Source organism: Cricetulus griseus, chromosome 3 (genome assembly GCF_003668045.3).
Source record: "Cricetulus griseus strain 17A/GY chromosome 3, alternate assembly CriGri-PICRH-1.0, whole genome shotgun sequence".
Classification (NCBI taxonomy): domain Eukaryota; kingdom Metazoa; phylum Chordata; class Mammalia; order Rodentia; family Cricetidae; genus Cricetulus; species Cricetulus griseus.
Window position 1 is genome coordinate 236,570,834 of NC_048596.1, and position 22,243 is coordinate 236,593,076.

The 22,243-nt window shown below is 39.8% G+C and overlaps 1 protein-coding gene across 4 annotated transcripts in view; it reads left to right on the forward strand.

Moving 5' to 3' along the window:
- The first annotated feature begins 2,863 nt into the window (after positions 1-2,863).
- Ero1b (endoplasmic reticulum oxidoreductase 1 beta) overlaps positions 2,864-22,243 on the forward strand; it is a 44,703-nt gene continuing 25,323 nt past the window's right edge. For 2 of the 4 annotated variants that reach the window (XM_027409440.2, XM_035442853.1), the window contains exons 1-6: positions 2,864-3,133; positions 12,123-12,242; positions 16,465-16,548; positions 18,969-19,010; positions 20,339-20,421; positions 20,982-21,055. In XM_027409440.2, coding sequence (XP_027265241.1) covers positions 3,032-3,133; positions 12,123-12,242; positions 16,465-16,548; positions 18,969-19,010; positions 20,339-20,421; positions 20,982-21,055 — 505 coding nt within the window. In that variant the 5' untranslated portion in view covers positions 2,864-3,031. Of the gene's footprint in view, positions 3,134-12,120; positions 12,243-16,464; positions 16,554-18,968; positions 19,011-20,338; positions 20,422-20,981; positions 21,056-22,243 lie in introns of those variants that run through there. The other 2 variants (XM_027409439.2, XM_027409441.2) reach the window with 2 other exon arrangements.

Below are 22,243 nucleotides of genomic sequence, written 5' to 3' on the forward strand. Positions count from 1 at the left end.
TCTTTCAAGTACAATGGCAAAGTTGTGGAATAAGGTAACCAATAGTACTGCTCCCATTGGTCCCTGAATTACACCCTGATGGACTCAACTTTCCAGAGTTGTAAGTGCTGAAGCCTTGTTCAGTTCCACAAGTTGTCATTTTTCCTAATTACTATTATTTTGTTGTTGTGAAATTTAGATAGATCTAACTTTTTCCCTATAGTTTGCCATTAAAGTGATGTTTCAACTTCCAACTCCATCATTAGGATGGGAAGTTTGAAACTGAGGATCATAGGTAAGAAGCATGGTTGGCATCACAGAGGCAATGCACACCCTAATGCTAGTTTCGATGTAGTTGATTTTAAGGAAAGCTAAACTGTGGAAGGCAGTTTGTCCATCAATTCACAATCCCCTCACACTGCTCATTACAATAAACACTAAAACAGATCACAGCACAGGTCAGTGTGACCCTCCATACCCTTCTTTCTCATGAAAAACACCTATTTCAGATTTTACTCACCAAGAAGGGAAAATTGTTCCCAAACACTGTGAGTCAAGTTTCTAAGCTGAAAAACAAAAAAGTGTGCCATATGACTCCATTATTTTTTTTCCAAGACAGGGTTTCTTTGTGGCTTTGGAAGTTGTCCTGGAACTAGCTCTTGTAGACCAGGCTGGTCTCGAACTCACAGAGATCCGCCTGTCTCTGCCTTCTGAGTGCTGGGATTAAAGGTGTGCGCCATCACAACCCAGTGACTGCATTATAACTTTTTCAAACTTTTTCCCTTATATCAATTGATCAATCCAGTTTTCCTTCATTGACAGACCCTGAAGTGCTCTGAATGACAGGCATAGGTTCTGCCCTTGATATCAAATATTAAAAACTTGAAATTTTAAAACCGGACAGTTTATCCTGGGTGGTGGTGGCACACACCTTTAATCCCAGCACTTGGGAGGAAGAGGCAGGAGGATCTCTGAGTTTGAGGCCAACCTGATCTACAGAGTGAGTTTCAGGACAGTCGGGGCTACACAGAGAAACTATTTCTCAAAAAATAAAAAACCAACCCCAAAATAAATATAAAGAAATAAAATAGTATAGTTGATAACTAAAAAAAAAAAAAGCTTATGGCCATGTTCCATGGTGTATGTGTTATCAGGAACAAATGAAGCCAAAGGGACTCCAGGAAAGTCTCTGCATATCCAAAGCACAAAGAAATGAGAAGAGTGGAAAGGCAGCTTTGAGAAGCAAGTTGATTATGTAGGTAAAGAAGTCCTGGTCCAGAGGAAGCAAAAGAAGTGTGGGGAAAAGGGCCAAGGGAGCTGGCTTCAGGAGAACACAAGTGGAGTTCCAGGGCCTTGTACTTGGGTTTATTGCTATGCTGTCACTGTCTTGAAGTTCCTCGCATTTTTTTAAAAGAGGCCTTGAACTTTCATTTCCAGCTGACCCTACAGATTATGCAATAGGTCCGGAGGAATCATGTATGCGAATGTTCTCTGATATACAGCACTGCTGGGTTGATTAATGGGAGGCCTGGATGTCCCTGCCCTAATCTCTGGAGCCTGTAGATATGTGAAGGCAAAAGAGTCTTTGAAGATGGGATTAAGGATTTTGAGATAAAGGGATTGCCTGGATTATCTGGGTGAGCCCCATGCAGATGAACAAGAGAGATAGGGTCAGAAAGCACATGGCAACAAAAGCAGGTTATGCCACGGTGTCATGTGAGGTCCTGAGTCTAGGAATGCTAGTGGTTCCAGATCTGGAAAGAGCAAGGAAACCTTGTTGTCTAAAATACTCCAAATGGATGCAGTACTGTGGATTCATTTTGGGTTTCTGGCTTCCAAAATGTAAGATAATACATTGAATTTGTTTTCAACCACTAAATTTGTGGTCATTTGTTACACCAACAATGGCAAATATACACTACCTAACTTGTTCCTTATAACTCAGGGATATTGATAAAGATAGTGATTACCATTTATTGAACACTTCCTATTTGCTAGGCACTACAGGAAACCTATGTACATAATCTTACACAGTCCTAGTACAATATTTGAGGTGTAATTAAGACCACGAAACTGACTTTGTGGTATTCCTTGGCTCCCGACTGCCAGAACACCTTTCCATCTGAGCAGTAATGTTTATAAGTAAAATGTGTTAAATTTAGGATAGCCCATGTCACTTCACGTTTTTCTGTGCCTTCATTACGTTTCTTCTTTTTCCCTTTGTAGGTTTGGGATTATCTTCATGCTTTAAAGCGCATTATAGATTTTTGTGGTGTTGGTAGAGGAGTAGAGGAGACACCAAGCAATAGCATTCACTTCTGGGCCGTGTGACATGAAGGAGGTGCTGAAGACACCTGGATAAGATGCCAGGTGGAGGTACCTCTACAGAGGTGAGAAAAGAAGCAAGACACCTGGATAAGATGCCAGGTGGAGGTACCTCTACAGAGGTGAGAAAAGAAGCAAAGGAAACTCTTGGGACAGCAGGTTAAATATCTCGCCTGTTGAAGATGTCTCGGCTCCAAAGGACAAGCGGTGACAAGGAGCAACCGGCACAATGCCGGAAGCCCCGCGGGGGGGGGGGGGCAGCCTGGTTTCCCAGAGCGACGAAATAGAGGCTTCGCTGCCACCGCCAACCCCTAAAACAGTACCCGCTCTCCCGCCCGCTCTAGGGTGTTTTGGAGTCCTCGTGGTCCCGCCTCATTGGCCGCCGCGGAGCCCCGCCTCAGGGAGGCAGAGCGACCTCCGAGTCTGTAGTTCTCCATTTTCAAGGCCTTCCCGTTGTGGGGGGGCCTCAAGGGGATATCGGGACTACAACTCCCAGAAGGCATTGCACAGAGGGCGTGATCACAACTGAGGACGCCGGGGGCGGGGCCTCCTGGGATGAAGCGGGGGCGCGCAGCGCTGGTACATTAGTCGCTGCTGCTGGGAACCGTAGAGTGTTTCCATCCTGAGGCCGGCTCGCAGAGCTCGGGTCCTGGAGGCTCCCGGCTCCCGGCTCCGGGACACTGACTCCGGCCGTCGTCGTCGCGGGCTCCGAGCGGCTGAGGTCACCATGAGTCTGGGGTTCCGCCGGGCCGTCTCCGGGCAGGGGGCGGCGGTCGCCGTGCAATTGCTGGTCACCCTGAGCTTCCTCCCAAGTCTTGTCAAGACCCAGGTAAGCCCGAGAGGCGGGAGGCAGGGGACGGGCCGCACCGGCGTCGCCGAGAGGCCGAGGTGCAGGTGCGAGTGGCTGGCGAGGGACTGAGAGAACCGCACCGGCTAGTGCGGGAAACGTCTGCGAAGCACGGCTGGCGCGAGGACGCGACACGCGTGGCGGAGGCAGACGGAAGAGGAAGATGGTGAGGGCCAGTAAGCGCTAGCGGCTTTATCATTGTGATGGTGACAGGGAGAAAAACCTCAGTGTCGTGAGCCAGAGTGGGATCGAAACCTCTGACACCTTTCCCTCTGGAGATGACAGGGAGGCTCTCCTCCCTCTTCCTGAGAGGACTTGAAGGGACACAGGACTTCACTTCCTTAAACTTGTGTACTAGTAATTGACCGCTTTATTATTACCCACCTGTCCTACGTATGCAAAGTGGCATCGCTAGGTGAGCCCACTTACGGCCCTGGAAGGTCTGGGCCCTGACTGTGGGCCTCTAAGTCTATAATGAGGCTTGCTTGGAGTGCCCGTTGGACTTTGGGGGCTGCTTCCTTGAGCCGTTCTCTATATGCTAGAAAGCCAAGGGTTAGCTGATCACAGCCTTTTGCCTTGAAGAGAGGTAGGTTTGTTGGTTTTTTTGTTTAGTGAGTAAGATTTGAATAGGTTGCCAGATGCTGCTGCATCTTGTCTGCACCTGCTGCAAAGTGTTAGCTCAAAGAGCCAAAACTGAAGCAAAACAAAAGTGTCTCAGATGGCCTGATAATGAGGGGCATGCAGTTTGAAGCAATTAACGCTCATCGCTAAGAAAAAATTGATGGTAACTGAGGGTAACCGTGTAAACATGTTTTTCTGACTTTGTTGTTGGTGCTATAATGCCCAGCACTAATTCCTAAAATGCTTGGATATTCTGTTCGTGTCCACGAGAATGTTCTTTAAATGAATCATTTGATAAAAAATAAAAATAGCAGCTAGAAATAGTGGTATACACCTGTAGCCCCAGCACCCAGGAGGCAAAATGCTGGAGGATTGCCACAGGTTGAACACTAGCCTGGTTTACATTTCAAGTTACAAGCTAGCCAGGACTGCATAGAAAGACCCTCCCTCAAAAGAAAAAAAAAAAAAACCCACAAAAACAAAAAACTAAACAGTGAGCCAACCAGAGAAAGAGAAGGAAAAAAGGGAAAGGAAAAGAAACTCTTTGTTGAACTTGGAGATTCTCTGACCCCTTTCAATATATTCTGAGTCCATCTGGAACTGAACAAGGAATCAGCATTTTAAACAAGCCTTGCAAATATCTGTAATTCAGTTGTTTTTTTCCACTACATCTTAGCCTGGCTTGGAAAACACTATGATAGAATTCTGGATGTATTTACTACACTTAGCAAAAATAAACTTCCCAGGCTGTCAATAGCAAAATTATTTTCTAAGTACTAGTTTGTTTGGTCTGAGTGGAACTTTCATTTAGATGTTTTTATGAAGTCTAGTTTCTCATTTTCTTGTAAATTAATTGAATATTTTATTGCCAGTCTAGAAGCTTCACTTAAGGTTTCTCCAGCTACCAATAATCATACTTATTAGTGGTTTATAATGCACCTGTAATTCTATTTCCTTATATCCAAATGAATATATATAGTCAACAATTAAATATTTATGCATTTCAAAGTATCACTGTTCTAAACAGTCTACAAAAGTGTCTATTTTGTTTCCAGTGGTACTTTCTAATATAGTTTTTGATAACATTTTTAAATAGCACCTTAAACTATAAAATGCTTAATTATGTATTACATTTTATTTGGTATATATCTCACATATAAGGCTGTGGTGGTAAGTGAAGTTCAGAGAACTTAGTTGACTTGTTAAGTGACATAAACTGGGGCCCTGGTGTAAGCCCTTCTGCTCTACACAGTATTAACAAATTGGCATACTTGCTTCAGAGTATAGAGAAGCAAAGACCAGAAAATCAGAAAGTGAGACAAAAACAGTTTTTTTTCTTTTTCTCATGCATCTTAAACTTGGTAGCAAAAATATAGTAAAGCTAAATGAAGAAATTAGAATTTTTGAAAAACACTTCTTTTCATAAGAAATCACTCATTTAAGGAAATGGGTACTTTGCCTTCTATATTGAAAGCAGGAAAGTATTTTTGACCATGTGAAAGGATGTTCATTTGTATATCTCCTGCCCCATTTTCTTATAAATGAAATGCAAATATGGTTCATGGCATGTAACATACAATTTTCCTGTAAAAGGATGTCTCAGTCAGATATATTTGAAATCCTTTAAAGTGCCCACCTGCGGTAGCATGAAATCAAGAAACACATAGCTCCCCACCAAATGGAAGTCAGAAATGTGGGACTCAGTGTCTAACTATTCCTTTACCCTGAGGGCAAATGAATTTTAAGCACCAAAGATCAAGCTTCTAGCCTCACAGCTTCATGGGGGTGGAATTGGCAAGAAATAACACCAGTGCCTTCCCTAACCTGGAAGAATGATGAGACACTACCACAAAGGCTGGACCCCAAAGAGCTACATCCTTAGTATAAATGTGAATGAGAAATGAGTCCCATTTTGAGTAAGGGGAAAGTAAAAGAACTTGCTAGAAGAATGGGATGAAAACTCAGTTGAGAATCTGTGACTGTGAGCTGCCGTCACCTGCCTGTTCAGGCCACGTTTGTACCACTGGTGTTACACTTCACTTAGAAGTTGAATTCACAGCCAGCCCAGGTTCATGTCCCCCAGGTTACCAGAGAGATCAAGTATCTATTCCTCTGAGGGAAATGTATTTTCAACTCAAGGACTTAAGATTTTTTTTCTGAGGTAGTGTTCAGTGGAATAAACAGCTATCGGTGTGCCCCCCAAAAAGTTATCACAAAACTACAAGGTGAGAGGGCACCGTGTATCAGATACAGATAGCCCATGCTTCATGATTCTTGGCTTTACAGTATGTTTTTTTTAAACTTTACAGATGTTAGAAAGCTATATCTTCTTGGCAGAAACTACTTCATATTTTGATTTTTTTGCTGTCTCTGACTAGCTATGTACTTTCAATGTTAGGCAGGGACAGTAAGCCACAGTTCTCCATCAGCTAAGCCAACATAAGGGTAAATAACTTGTACTCCCCAAGTTGTGTACTGTGTTTCTGAGCTGTGATAATATGGTAAGTTGTGTGACTTGACTGAATTTCCATTTGAATTGTTTTATTGGGCTTATGGGGGGAGATTTCTCATAGGCAGTTGAGGAACATCTATAGTAGAAACACTAGAGACAGTAAATTACTTTAGGTTCTGAAATTTTTAGGCAAGTAATTTAATATCATTTTAATGTATTTAAATAAACACATAGAAGTATGAAAAAACAGGTCTAAAAGAATGACCGAAAGATTAAAAATAATGAAATTGAAGTTCAAGATTAGTCTTAGTTAAGTAGCTGGTTCCTTCTTAGCATGAGCTACTTGAGACTCTGTCTCAAAAGAAAAGAAGTAAAATTTGAAACTCAGAGGATGAATTAAATAGCTCATTACACCCAGCTGAAGAAATTTAAATTACAGATTTTTCAACTTAATCCTTCATCATCTGCTCTTCTGCCCTGTCAGCGCCATGCCTAACAAAAGAGAACTGCCACAAAGTAATCCACTTACTGGTCTCTGCCAGCTGTTGGGACTGTGTTGGTTACAACCACAGATGAGTCATTTGTACTCTTATAGTGTGTGTTAGGGGGCATTTCTTCTTTCCCAATCAAGGGTATGGTTCCCTTCATGTCTTCTTTTTCCCAGGGTCTTTAAATTTTTTCTTCCTCCGATGGGTTGTGAATGTCATTCTATGATCTTGGTTCCTGGAATTGAACTCTGGTCCTCATCAAGCACATTACTGATTGAGTTACCCCTTCCTCCTCTTTAAGTTCTATATCTAGAAAAATTCCTGGGTTTTTATTTCTCCTGTTCTGTGTCACCTATTTTATTCTACCTGTTCTATTTAGCCTATTCATTACAGTCAGACTACTACTACTACCACTACCCTGAAACTGCTCTCTTGTCAAGGTTACCAATGTCTTTGTTTCGAAGAATGTAGTAGTTCTTAAACCTCAGATTTTACCTGTCAGTAGAATTTTTCCCCAACTCCACCCTTTCTCTTTTAAGTACTTCTTTTGTTATCCAGGATGCTAACTTTCCAGGTTGACTTCCTCTGTAATGGGCCAGTTCATCTTAGAACACTTTGCTTGTTTCTCCTCTGCTTTTGATCACTAGGGTTTGAGAACCAGGGTTTATGTCTTATTCAACCTATCTGGATGCTTGCTTTTAAAAATCATCTATATACTGACTCTCAGGTTTATGTTTGAAGACAAGAAATCTCAGTTCCAGATCACCATATCTAATTTTTTATTTTCCAGCATTTACATTTGGATGACAAGCATCTCAAACTTCAGAATCAGGAAGAAATTAATGTAGTACTTCATTAGGACAAGAATCCACTACTCCCTCATACCTCTTTGTGCTTTTTTGGTTGGTAATAATTAAACCATAGATTAATATTAAATATTCAGGAGAGCGTGTCTCAACATTAACTCTCGTTGGTGGTGAGATACTGACTTGATAAAAAATTTTGCTGTTCACCTATAAAGCTGAATGTGTACTTAGAGCAATTTTACACCCAAAGTTTTGCACATGTATCCCAAGATATATGTACAAAGATGTTTGTGTACCTTTGTTCTTTAGCCAAATTCATAATCAACATGGAATACATTTGTTTTCTATTATAACAAATCTCCAGAATTTAGTTACCAAAAAACTATAATTTTATAATCTTATAATTTTGGAGGCCAAAAATCTGAAAATGAATTTTACAGTGATAAAATTATGACATCAGCAAGATGGGAGTTCTGGAGGGTGTAGGTCAGAACTGTTTGTGCTTCTGTCAAGCTTCTAAAGGCATCTTTTTTCTTTGGCTTGTGACTTCTTTATCTTCAATGTCAGTACTGTATCCTCTTCTAATTTCTCCTGCCTCCTCCTGATAAGGAATTCTTTCAACTCTATTGCTCTCTTGAGTAATCCAGTATAGTCTTCATGTCTTAAGATCCTTAATCACATCTTTACATTTTTCTTCTTTAAACTTTTAGTGTGTGTGTGTGTGTGTGTGTGTGTGTGTGTGTGTGTGTGTGTGTGTGTGTGTGTGTGTGAGAGAGAGAGAGAGAGAGAGAGAGAGAGAGAGAGAGAGAGAGAACACGCATGTGCACTTGCTTGCTTGCCACTGAATGCATGTAGAGATCAGAGAACAGAGTTGGTTCTTTGTTTCCAACTTTACATAGATTCCAGGGATCAAACTCAAGTTACCAGGCTTGCCCGGCAAGCCTCCTTAACCCAATGACCCATCTTACCTGTTCCTGGTCACATCTTTAAAGACTCTTGTTTTGTAAAATAGTATCCTCTTGAGTTTGTGAGCTGGGCAGTGGTGGCACATGCCTTTAATCCCAGCACTTGGAAGGCAGAGGCAGGTGAATTTCTAAGTTTGAGGCCAGCCTGGTCTACAGAGCAAGTTCCAAGACAGCAAGGGCTACACAAACCTTGTCTCAAGAAACAAAACAAAAAAAGAGAAACAAAATAAAATGAAACAATAAAAACAGCAAAAAGGTTAGATTTGTGAAGGTTAGCATCTTAGGAATCAGGACTTTGCACACTGTGGACTTTCTTCTTTCTTCATGGAGCAAAATAGAATGGATAAGCTGTGCTTTTTCTTATTATGCAGCATTTACAACAGGGAAAGTGAATGAGCTAGCTGCAGGCAAAACTCACCATCATAGATAATGCCAATGTAAAATGTTAGCAAAAGCATTGAAGAATTGAAAGGAAATTATACTGATACTATGAAAACGGGAATTGTATGTTGTTAGGGATGCATTACAAAGAAAATCGATCACAGCAGTAAGCTTTATTTTTTACCTCTGGGTAGATGAAATTGAGAAGAAACTTCAAAGATTCGGGCAATATTTACATGTACATTTCAAATTTTGGTGGCACACAGGTTTTATCTGAGTGGTCTTTAAAAGTTACAGATATTAGCAGCACTTATCTTTCTCACAATGAAAATGGCTTGTGGAGGCTAGAAGTTGACATCGGGTGCCATCAATCTCTCTGTACCTTGTTTTTTGAGGCAGAGTCTTAATGAAGTTGGAGCCCATCAATTTAATTAGACTGGCTGACCAGAAAGCCCCAGAGAGCCTCAGTCTCCACTTCCCTAGTGCTATTTCCCCAGCTTTTTATGTGAATGCTGAATCTGAATTTAGGCCTTTATAGTTGTATGGCAGGCATTTTGCTGACTGAGCCATCTTGACAGCCCCTTCAAATTATTTAAAGAAGAAACTATGATGGTTTACAAACCAAAAGTTTTTAGTTTAAAAAACATTACTAAGAAAGAACAATTACTAGATAGAGTTGTTTGTTGTTTTCTTTTGGTGGGGGCAGTGCTTCTTTGCATTACCCTGGTTGTCCTGGAACTATCTCTGTAGACCAGGCTGGCCTCAAACACAGAGATCTGCCTGCCTCTGCCTCCCAAGTGCTAGGGTTAGAGGCATGTGCCACTGTGGTAGTTTGGATAGATATGGCCCCCATAGACTCATCTGAATACTTGGCCCATAGGGAATGGCACTATTAGTAGGTGTAGCCTTCTTGGAGGAAGTGTGTCATTATGGAGGCAAGCTTTGAGGTCTCAAACCACACCCAGTGTGACAGTTTCTCCTTCTGCTGCTGTGGATGAAGATGTAGAAATCTCAGCTCCTTCTTCAGTACTATGTCTGCCTGTCATAATGATAATGGACTAAACCTCTGAAATTGTAAGCCTACCCCAATTAAACTAATTAAATGTTTTCCTTTATAAGAGTTGCCATGTTCATGGTATCTCTTCACAGCAATAAAACCCTAAGACAGCCACCATACCTGGCTTAGAAAAAGTATTTTAAAAACAGATATGTATGTATATTCACATATTTGTATATGTACATATGCACATATATATATGTAGCTATCTGTCTCAATGAAATTAGGGAGTTAGAGGATTCTAGGAAGTAGGGTGGTGAGTGCAGGATTCCAGAGCAGAAATGCTGGACAACCAGCCCTTGTGCTTTATGTAAAGGCAACATTGCTGCTTCAACATTGCTGTGGGAGGGAGTTGAAAGAGACATTTCCACTCTGGGAAAGAAAAATAATTGGATAGGACTTCTACTTCCTTTCACTGCTTTTGTGTCTTTTTACATCCAAGGACTTCATGAACAGAACCTTTAGTAGGCAGAATCCATTCTTGTTTTTAGTTAAAAAACTTGAATTGAAATAGTTTTAAGTTCATGTGCAATTGTAGGAAATAATATAGAGCAGTGTTATGTTCCCTTTACCAAGTTTATCACAATGGTACCTCTTGTAAAGGTAGAGTACAGAGTTATAAACAGGATGCTGCCATTGATAGAATGATTTAGTATTTTCCCAACTCTACATTATTTATGTGTATGTATGCACATTTATTACATTGCAGCTTCATGCATTCACCACAGTGAGAATGTGGATCAGGTTAATCACTCCAGTCATCTATCCTGTTCCTATCCTTCTCCCTTCACCATTATCATTTCATGTGTGCTTGACCGTGTGCATGTGTGTGTGAGCATATGAAATGTGTGGGTGTAGATGCCCACTTAAGCATCTATCCTGTCATTGTCATCATCATCACTGTGCATGTGTGCATGTATGCCTGCACAATGTGCGCACAATCCTCATGTACTTACAGACACATGTGGATGTCAGATGACAACTTTTGGGAATTGTTTTTTTTTTTCCTGCCACCATGCGATCCAGGGATTGAACTCGGGTCATCAAGCTTGGGGAATAAGTGTTGTTACCTGCTGGGCCTTCTCACTGTCTGTATTGCCTTTATATTACCACACTATCTTGTTCCCACTCCAGCTCTTATCCCCTACCCAGTCTCTAAGCCCTGGAGCCTAGTACACTTTCCATTATTTCTAAAGCTTTTCAGGATATTCTGTACATGAAAGCATAGCATGCAACTTTGGGGGAATGCTATGTTTTACTTAGGAGACTTCTCTAGGGATTAATTCAAGTTGTGCATATATATTGAGAGTCATTTTTTATAAATGACTTTATAACTGAAGAATATTTTATGGATTTTTTTGGACTCGAAATTTACCTTTTATATACCTATTTCTCTTCTTGGATTCATGGATACTTTGAGTAGTGAAGGAGAACAGACTTTAAGCCTGGTAGATTTGGGAGTTAAATTCCATGGGAATGTAAAACAGTCATTGTAAGCTTGTTAAACCATAATTTCCTTACAATGAGGGCCGTAATACTGTATTTGCAGGATAGTTTTAAAGAGTAAATGCGGTGACATACTAAAGCTTTTCACACCATGCCTGGCACATAAATGGCGGCCTAAAATAAAGATGTAGGTGGGTCTTTGCAGTGGCTTTACAGACTGTGGCTTCTAGGCTAGTCTGGAATCCAATGGCTACTTGCATTTTTATTGGTGTTTAGGCCGAGGAAAGGCATAAATATTGCTGATTTTGAGTTCTAAAAGGAGGTTTAGTATTTAAAAGTAGATATATGTAACTTTCTTGGTTTTGGTTATTTTGTTTTTTATATTGAACTGCCATAGTTGAAAAGTGACTGCTGTAATGTTACGAATTTTAAAAGTACTTTTTACAGTTAGAATTTGTGTGTGTTTTAGGGCATGAGTACACATGTGTCGTGACATGCATACAAAAGTCAGAGGACAAGTTTCAAGAGTCAGCTCCCGTCTTCCACCATATGGAGGGAGAGTGAATTCAGGTCGTCAGACTTGGCAGCAAACACTTTTACTCACTAGGCCATTTCATTGGCCCTAATGTTATGAATCTTAATCAGTAAAACTCACCTACTTGAATGAATAAATTGTATTTTAAAATAATGGATTTATTAAGGTGTAAACATTAGTGATTTGGATATCTTATATCTTATATATATGTATGTTCTAGGTGACTGGAGTTCTGGATGATTGCTTGTGTGACATTGACAGCATTGATAACTTCAACAACTACAAAATCTTCCCCAAATTAAAAAAGTTACAAGAAAGAGACTATTTTCGTTATTACAAGGTAAGGTGGATATTTTTAATTCTGTTAATCCAAAGATTTCTATATAGTTGTCTGCAAATGTGACTTGTTTTTATTATGTTTTCAAAATAAATCTTTTATAAATGAAACTAATAGCTGGGCATTGGTGGTGCACGCCTTTAATCCCAGCACTTGGGAGGCAGAGGCAGGCCTGGTCTCCAGAGTGAGTGCCAGGATAGGCTCCAAAGCTACACAGAGAAGCCCTGTCTGGAAAAACAAAAAAATAAAACAAAACAAAACAAAACGAAACAAAACGAAACTAAGAAAAGTATCATAGTGGAAAAGTTGTTCTATTACATACCAAAAAATCTGCATCCCCTTTCTGTTTGGGGAATCACTCTTTTGTTTGTTTTTGTTTTTCAAGATAGGGTTTCTTTTTGTTTGTTTTTTGGGTTTTTTGTTGTTGTTGTTTGTGTTTTGTTTTCGAGGCAGGTTTTCTCTGTGTAGCTTTGGAGCCTGTCCTGGAACTCTCTCTCTCTATAGGTCAGGTTGGCCTCGAATTCACAGAGATCCACCTGCCTCTGCCTCCCGAGTGCTGGGATTAAAGGTGTGTACACCACTACCCTGCTGGTAATCACTCTTCTTTCTGTTTTGGTTTTGAGATGAAGATTCCTCCTTTACATGAGCTTCAAATGCCCACATAGACTTGGTCAGCTTCTGTGCTCCTTCGTAGGTTCTGTGACTTGGACAGAGCTGGCCAGGCTTTAGTTGAGCATCATGTTTGTATAATGGATATATTGTAAGCAGTGCAGAGTAACAGACTGTCACTGACATGCTTTGTGGGGTCTGCAAACCCAGTGATGCTACAAATAGAACATGCCCTCGTAGTAATTCTGTAGAATCTGTTTTTAACCTACCATGAGTCTCTGGGCCTTCTGAAAATAACAGAAAAAGCAGTAGTAGTCCTTTGAGTATGTCAGCAATCAGAACTCAAATAAACAATTGTAATTTTACATTTTTAAGGAGGAAATACCAAGGGTGTAGTCTAGTGAATTAAAAAAAATTATTAGTGTGTTTTCATTGTCCAAAACAATGGGGTTCATGATAGCCTTTTGGTTTAAGTACATCATGTACTTTGACCATATTCACTCCCTGTTCTTTGGTCCCTCTCCTCTGTGTGTGTGCACAGAATCTATTTTACAGCTATATTTTAAAGCTATGTTTGACATGACTTTGGTCTTGTTGGTTGATATATAATTTGATTTTCATTTTAGTTTGTTCTAAAATTTAAACATGGTTTCCTTTTTAATCTTGATTCTGAATAAATTATCTTTACTCTTTAAATATTTTTGAGGGTGAAATTTTTAGTCTTTTGGCAATTGTCGCTTGTTCAAGAAGATAAATTAGAAAATTACAGATTTGGGAAACCATTCCTTTGCCCTCAAATACCAAGTATATCCAGAAAGGGGTGAATGTTTTCCTTTGTACAGAATCTGTTTGGAGTGCAGTTGGTGGATGTATTTCAAAGACAAATTTGTACCGAAACTGACTGATCTTTAGGTATTTTTCATTCAAATAAGATAGGTGCTTCTGACTCCCAGCTGACTGTATATGTAGTTGTTTCCTTCATAATATTAGAAAAATGATATGAAATTGTTACTTTTATATTTCAAAAATGGTTGAACATGCCAATTTCATGTGGTTCAGTTTAATATAGTAGAAACTGTGTGTGCTGTCAGAGACTGCCTTCATTTGGGTGCCCACAAAATCCATCCCAACCCTCATTCATGCACACCTCCTTTTAGGGATTGCATTTCTATTTTTGTATCCATACAAGGCCTGGCCCATTGAAGAGTTGACTGTTGGGATGAATTGATATCTCATTTACTCTTCATATGAAAATTTTGTTATTAGCCACATTTTTAAATTGAGGAAATAATAGGCCTGAGTTTCCTAAGTAGGGTACTTTGTTGACTAAAACAGAAGTTTGAGAAAGAGAAAATTTTGAATAGTTTGCAAAACTGAAGTAGTATACTTTAGAAAAGATTAAAGCAGAGCTGGCACCTGTGATCATTGTCTCTAGGTAATCACCAAAACTTTGTGGTGGTTAAATTAAACCTAGGGTATCTGGCATGTTAGGCACCTAGGCAAGCACTGTTCCACTGAGCTGTATCATCAGCCCCTCACCAAACTTCCAGACCGAATTAGCTATTTTCTCATATTTTTTTGCTATTTATGCAACAGTCAGATTTCTGGAGGAGAGAATCATGATTGGTTCAGGTAGTCATGTGATACCTTCTCCGAAAGAAGGAAGTATACCTTGGGTGACCATGCCATTCAAAGGAACACGAGGAATCATTGTTTATCAATACAAAATTAGAAGACGTTACAGAAGAAGGGAAAATGTAAGTTAAGTAGGCAAAAATAACAAAATGATTTCAAACACACACATACATACTTGGGATTCATTGAACAAGGAGTGAACTATCTACCTTTGCAGCTAGGCCATTGGACACATTGATGACATTGTGATAGCCTCTAGTCTTAGTACTGTGGATACAGACAAAGATTTTGTTCTGCTTTAGAGAGACAAATAATAAGTAAATAGTGAACTGTAATGTCAGATGTAAGGTGACTGCTGTAAAGAAAAAGCAGGAGACGGTATAAATGGGGTGGGGACAAGGGATATAGAGATAAGTAGGCTTGCTTGGATGAAATGACCAGGAAAGGATGGTATTTATTGTAATGTGATATTTAGCAGAGACCTTCCTAATGTGAAAGTGCAAGTGGTGGTGAGATCTGTGGAAAATCTTCCAGGGAAATTGAGTGAAAAGATGAGAGAGTTTTGACATAGAAGTGGGCTTATTATATTTGAAGAATTAGAAGAAGGCTTAGGCCACAGAAGCAGGTGAATGAGGAGGAGAATTGGAGAGGTAGATAGGAGCCAGTTTTAAAACATGAGCATTACACATGGCACATATACAAACATACACAGAAACCATACAGCAATATATTGGGGTGGTTACATTCAAGTACTACTTTAGAGGGTCTAGTCAAGTCCTGCTGCTGTTGAAAGACCTGACTAAGGTCGAAGAACAAGCCCTCTGTAAGAGCAATAGCAGATAAAGAGGATGGGCAGTATAGAGGCTTTGGGACTTAAGAACCAGGTGTGTCAAGTAGAAATGTCATATAATAGATGAGGTAGGTGGCAGATGACAGTGGTTACAAGATAGTGCCTGTAGAGCTGCTGTAGGGTTGGATGTGCTCCAGGGGAGGTGAAAATGCACAGGAAAAGTTCTGAGCAGACACTGGGAGGGTCTACCTTGGTTTTGTAATAACTGTTGCTGTGTGTAATAGGTAGTGGCAGAAGATTGGAAGCTATTGCAGTAGCTTAGGCAAGAGACAAATGGTGGTGGTGGGAGATGGGAAAAAGTAACAAGTAAGAGAGAAAGCAGAAAACGTTGATTTTTTTTTTTAAGCTTGGGAAATACAGTCCTGTGGATTATCAGCTTCCTGTTGTATAAAGAATTTGGAAATAAGTGTTTACCATGTGACCTCTGCCCTTTTTGTCCATACTTTCCCCACTACAAATGGTGGAACTGGTGGTTCTTCATTCTTAGCACCACAAAGCTCTCCAATGCTGTAGCCAAATACACATGCCCCCCCCCACCCCATCCTTTCATTGTCTTAAAGCATGACCTCCTCAGAGGCTCCATCCATCAGCATCACTAATTACAAAACTCTGGGTTCTGCTTTGGAGCATGTGCTATAATTTGCAATGAAATAAATGTTCGAGTATTTGATTTTTCTTTTCTTCGGGATATTATAAGTCCTAGGGAGAAACAGTTCTCTTTTGCCTTGAGCCTAACCTGGTGTCTGATAAATAGCCAGTGCTCAGTACATACTGACTAAAGCAGTGTGGGAACTCTGATGCTAAGGTGGTGGTAGGTGTTTGGGGAATGTTAAAGTCATTCTGAAATGCTGCCCAGTGACAGATTTTCTTCAGATGAGCAGTGAACTTGAATGATGTCTCTCTTTTCCAGTCTCAGAGAACCCATAGCCATTTGTTTTAGAAGTTAACATGCCACCCAGGTGCCTGCAAAGCTGCAGTCATTTAGTATCTGAACTGTATACACACCACAGGGTCGAGAAGCTTCTCCCTCCTCATCACCACTGTGTCACCATGTCCAACATAGTGACATTTGGCAAACATTCTGTAATTATCATACCCAATTGCTAATGTTGATTTGTTCTTCCTTGAAAGGTTAATCTGAAGCGACCATGTCCTTTTTGGGCAGAAGATGGCCACTGCTCAATAAAAGACTGCCATGTGGAGCCCTGTCCAGAGGTACAGTAAGTAAGAGTATAATAATCAGGGGTGGGGTTAGGGAGGGCTTCTTCTTGGGCTTTTAAAAAAATCACAACCCCTGTAGCCTTGTATTTGGACTATCCTCAGATTTCATAGGCTTTCAGCTCTATTGACTAGACTCCTTCAAAGATGAATTGAGGAATTCTTGTGTTCACTGGTGTTAGTGAGTGGGTGTGGACATAAGTTTTGATTCTTAAATGGGAGGAAGACCACAGGCTTATTCTAAGATTAGACCTGCAGTGGGTTTCATTGATCTTGTTTCATAGGCAAAAAGTTCAGGATCTTAAACTTCACATTTAAAATGGGGATTTCAGTGCATGAAGTGATAAAATCCAACTTAGAGTAGCATTTCATGGCTTTTTTTCTTTAAAAGTATGTTTACCTCCATATAAACAAAACATAAAAATATTTCTTACCAAGGAAATGTTACATTTTAGGGTGTGAGGGTTGTGAGGGGTATGTCTTGAGAGAGCACAGAAAGACACACACAGGGAGAAATCTACACTCTCACACACACTAGGCAGGTACCACTGAGATATAGCCCAAGTTCTGATACTTCAGTTTTCACATATATTATAATTGATTTAAAACTATTCTCCCTCAATAACAGTTAGTTTTAAGCTATATTTTAAATTTTCAATTCTTTTCTTACCAAATCAGATCAGTTTGTGGGACTTAAAAATAGTTTTAAAAAAGAACATCTGGGTCAGTGTCATATAAATGGAAGATTCTTTAAAAATGATCTTGCTTCTCCAACAAGGATAAGATATTCATGGGAACTGGTTGTAGTTTTAAATGATCTCAGTTCTAAGGAATGTTCTAAGAATGGTCCAAGGACACCATGGACCTGTTCACTCAGATCCCCTAGGTGCACATGCTCACCTGGTTTGCTTTACCCTCAGAACCGTTTCAGCATGCTGTAGACAGGTCCTTTATGTCGGAATACTGCTATATAGACTTTTTTGTATATAACTATAGAAAAATTAACAAAATCAGGATATTAATCTTAATACCATCCAGAGGTCTCATTCTGATAGACAGTAATCAATATCATCAACTGACTATGTGCGTCCTTTGTAGCTTTTCAATCCAGTCATATTTAAATATGCATTTTGTTGTACCATCTCTTCAGTTTCTTTTCCTCTGGAATAGGATCCAGTATGCATTTTTTCTTGTGGTGTTAGTGCTGAGATCAGAACCCAGGACCTGTACGTGCCAAACAAGCACCTTATCACAGAGCTACATACCTAGGCTTGCCCATTATTAAATAGCAAATTTTCTTGCTGTTGACTATTAGGATTTCACTATTTGGCTTTGTTTTTGTTTGAGATAGGGTATCATTATGTAGCCTGGGTTGGCCTGGAAGTTGATAATGTTCCTGCCTCAGCCTGTGCCGTGTAGCTAGACCTGACCAATTTGACTTTAATACGTGTGTGTGTGTGTGTGTGTGTGTGTGTGTGTAGGGGACAAGGTAAGCCACACCTGCTAGAAGCTTGCTACAGGTGTGTCTGTCAGGGCATGGTCAAGGTGATGTCAGAGTGACGCTGGATAGGGTTTAAAGGGACAGACAAGGCACATGGGGGCCCCTTCTCTGGCCTCCCTGCCTTGCTGCCCCTGGCATGCTCTGGCTTGCGTTTGGCTGGCGTTTATCTAATAAAAGATATATTGACCTCACAGATTATGAATCTCCCTCTGTGTGTGTGTGTGTGTGTGTGTGTGTGTGTGTGTGTGTGTGTGTGTGTGTGTGTGTGTATTTTTTGGAGATAGGTTCTTGACCTATAGCCTAGGCTAGCCTTGAATATGGCAGTTTTCCTTCCTCAGTTTCCCGAGTTCTGGGATCACAAGTATGAACCACAATGCTGGCTGGGTCATAATAGGTTTCTTTTCTTTTCTTTTTTCTTTTTTTCATAGTAGGTTTCTAAGCTGAGAGTTTAATTCATAAATTCAAATGATCCATTAATTTCCATCTGTAGTGCATTATAGCCTCTTCTGTGTTACATTTCTAATAAGAAATAAGCACATTGTTTATTGAAAAACTCACAACAGGGGCTGGAGAGTTGGCTCAGGGGTTAAGAGCATTTGCTACACTTATACAGGGACCTGGCTTACAGAGGACCAGCACTCACATGGTAGCTCAGAGCCATCCATAACCACAGTTCCAGGGGATCCAATGCCTGCTCTCTATGCTGGCACAGACAGTAGGCATACACATGGTGCTTGTGCATATATATTGGCAAAACACTCATAAAGTATAATTTTTTTAAGAGAGAGAAGTCATAACATAGGAAGCAAAGTAATATGCATTTTGAGATCAGTTTCCTTTTATTCCCCTCTTTTTCCCTGATAGCAGCCATCCCTTCTTCTTTTCTTCTAAGTAATGTTGCTCTTTTTCTTTTAAGAGTAAAATTCCAGTTGGAATTAAAGCTGGGCATTCAAATAAGGTAAGTTACTTTTCTTCCTTGAATACTTCTGCATACTGGGGGCAGTAGAGAGCCATGAGTTTAGTTGAGAATGGAGGCATTGACCTCAGAATTCAAATTGTTAACTCTTGAATCAAGCAGTAAGGCCATGCATGCCTAGCTTCTTTTGAAATTACATCCATTTGCAGAATCTCTAGATAGAAAAACTCTATAAACTGTAACTACAGCAAAAATGTTAGTAGCTATTTCCAGTCTTCTGTTTCAGTTAGTGTCTCTGTTAGATTCAGGTTACACTGTGTAAAGAAAATTATCACCAAGAGATTTTGAGCCAAGTACTTGGAAATGGTGTTAAGGTATTCTTTGTGCTCCCCCCTTTTTTTAAATGAGTAAGCTGTGTTCCTAGCTGGCAGTTAACTCATTTTCCACTTCTGAATATACACAATGAAGATCTTTCACTTTCTCTCTGCCTTCTTGTGTACTGTTTCCTTGTTTATCCATCTCTTCCATGAATTGTTGATGTTCACTTGTTCATATTTACTTTGATTTCAAAGCTGTAATAAAGCAATATCGAGATAGTCCAACCCCAGTGAGCACCATTCTAATCCCATTTTACTTGCTCCTCTCCAGAGCCATTCATTTCCTGAAGTGACTTACGTGGGTCTACTCTTACTATATATGTATCTGTCTATAAATAATGCACTTTCAGAGCATGTATCTGAAATACAATATATAATTTATGGAAAGTTAAAAATTTTAGCAATATGAATTTCTTCAAGTTGGAAATACTTTTCATTTTACATTTTGACTCATTGTTTTTCCTTCTACGCCTCTTTCTCTGTTGACACGTTGGATCTTGTACATTCATCCTCACAGTGATATGTGACTAACAGTAGCCACCCTACATGTGAGCATTTCAATCTTCTGGTTCTTTGCTCGTGCAGTGAAGCACAGGCATTTTTGCCTCTGGCTTCATTGTGTGCACATGGAAGTTCCCTAGTACTGTGTAAAGAAGTGAGATGCTAGACAATAGGGTGCAGAACAGTTGGATGGTGGTAGTAACAAATGTTTCTTTGGGATATGGTCTAAGTTGAAGACTCCATTCTAAGGACTTAGTGTCTGTAAAATTCTAGATATATATTTATCCAATTTCTTTCCCAGGTGACATCATCACCAGCACACACATGCTAACTGTTGCATTTTGAAAGCCTTTGCTCACTTAATGGGTAGAGATTCATGCCTTGTTTTTAAGTCTTTTCTTACAGTAAGGATTTTGATGACAGAACATGTCATCATTGATTGTCTGCTAAAGAAGAGTTAATCACTATCACTTTGTATGAATTTTCTTGTAGTACTTGCAAGCAGCAAACAATACCAAAGAATTGGAAGACTGTGAGCAGGCTAACAAGCTGGGCGCCATCAATAGTACATTAAGGCAAGTTTAGTTGTACTTAGTTTATTATTAGTGACTTTCCCCCCAAGGTATGTTTTCTCTGTGTAACTCTAGCTGTCTTGGAACTCACTCTGTGGATCAGGCTGGCCTTGAACTCAGAGATCTGCCTGCCTCTGCCTCCCACAGCCGGGGTTATGATTTTAATATTTGAGGGTTCTATAAATATAGATGCAACTTAAATTTAAAGAATTCAGAAAACAAGCTGAACTTCTGTTTTAGGAAAAAAATAACATTACTACAATTTGTATGTCAGATGAAATGGTGACCTTGAGTTTGTATGTAAAGCGCTTGTATATTTTGTAAATAAATTCAAAATAATTACTTAACCAGGGCTAAGAATCATTTTAAAGTAGTTAGGAAATATAAGCAATGCATCAAATTGGTAGCTGTTTCTCATATGACTTTTTATCATTCCTTCATTTAACTACTGCTAGAGTTTGTGGCGTCACCTTCTGAAGAAACGATCTCTATTTTTGTTCATTAAATACAACTTTAAAATTTCAGCTCCAAATATAATTGTTTTTTATTCTTCCTTCCCATAGTAATGAAAGCAAAGAAGCATTCATTGACTGGGCAAGATATGATGACTCACAGGATCACTTTTGTGAACTTGATGGTAATAAAATAAGTTGTCATCATCACTTTAACCTGAAGCCTTTTATAAGACATCTAAATTGTTGAAAATATGACCTAAATTAGTGTTTAACTCGGGATTTCTCTGTGGAGAGCTTACTATTGATAATGGCATTAATTGGGAGAGTTAACGTTTGAGACCCTGTGCTAAGTGCTATAGATGTTATTTCTTTCTGATTTTTACAGCTTCCTTAGTAGATGTGTACTGTTCTAAGGCTGAGAAACTTTAGCCTCAAAATCAAATTGCCCAAGATTCCATAATAGCAAGAGGCCGAGACATGATTCAGCCCTAGATCTGAGTACCAAGCCTGTATTAACATTCCAGCATGCCATCTCCTTGTGCTTTCACTTCAGATCACTTGGTTCTGTGAACAGGCTATAAAAATTTGGTTGAGGTCTCAATAAACCATAGTGATTCCTGCAGTACTAGGGAGAACTGACTTGACTTCTAGCCCTCTTTCCAAGCATCCCTTGGAAGGATACATAGGCAAGACAGGGGTCAGACACATAAACTACCACTTCTCTTAGCAGAAGAAAATTACAGTAACTCAAAATTGCCTGAGACTGTTTCAACTGTGCTGTGTGTTCAGATCATTCATTTGGCCTCTCTTCAGTTTCTACTGCAGTGTTAACTTGTGGGAAGTAGGGAAGAACATGAGACTCAACCTACAAAGATGGAAATGGACAGCAGAAGCTTCCCCAGTCCTTTAGGGGGGATCTAAGGTGTTCCTACTGCTTTGTAATGATTTGAAGAGGATTCTTAAGAGTGTCTAAGTTTTCTATTGCTATGATAAAAACACCTCTACAAGGACAGCTTATACAAGAAAACATTAAGAAAAAAAGCATTTCATTGGACTTAACTGTTTCAGAGGGCTAGAGTCCATGGTGGTGGAGTGAAGGCATGATGGCAGGAATAGCTGAGAATTACATCTCAGTCCTCAGTCACAAGGCAGAGAGAGGGAACACCAGGAATGGTTGGAGTCTCTTGAAACATCAGAACCCACCCCTAGCAACACAGTTCCTATGACAAGGTGTCTTCTGATCCTTCTCAAAGCGTTCCACTAATCAGCAACCAAGTATTCAAGCATATGAGTCTATGGGGGCCATTTTTATCCAGACCACACAGAACTGTGGTGCACATTAAGATGGAGTAAGTTACAGAGGGCTCATG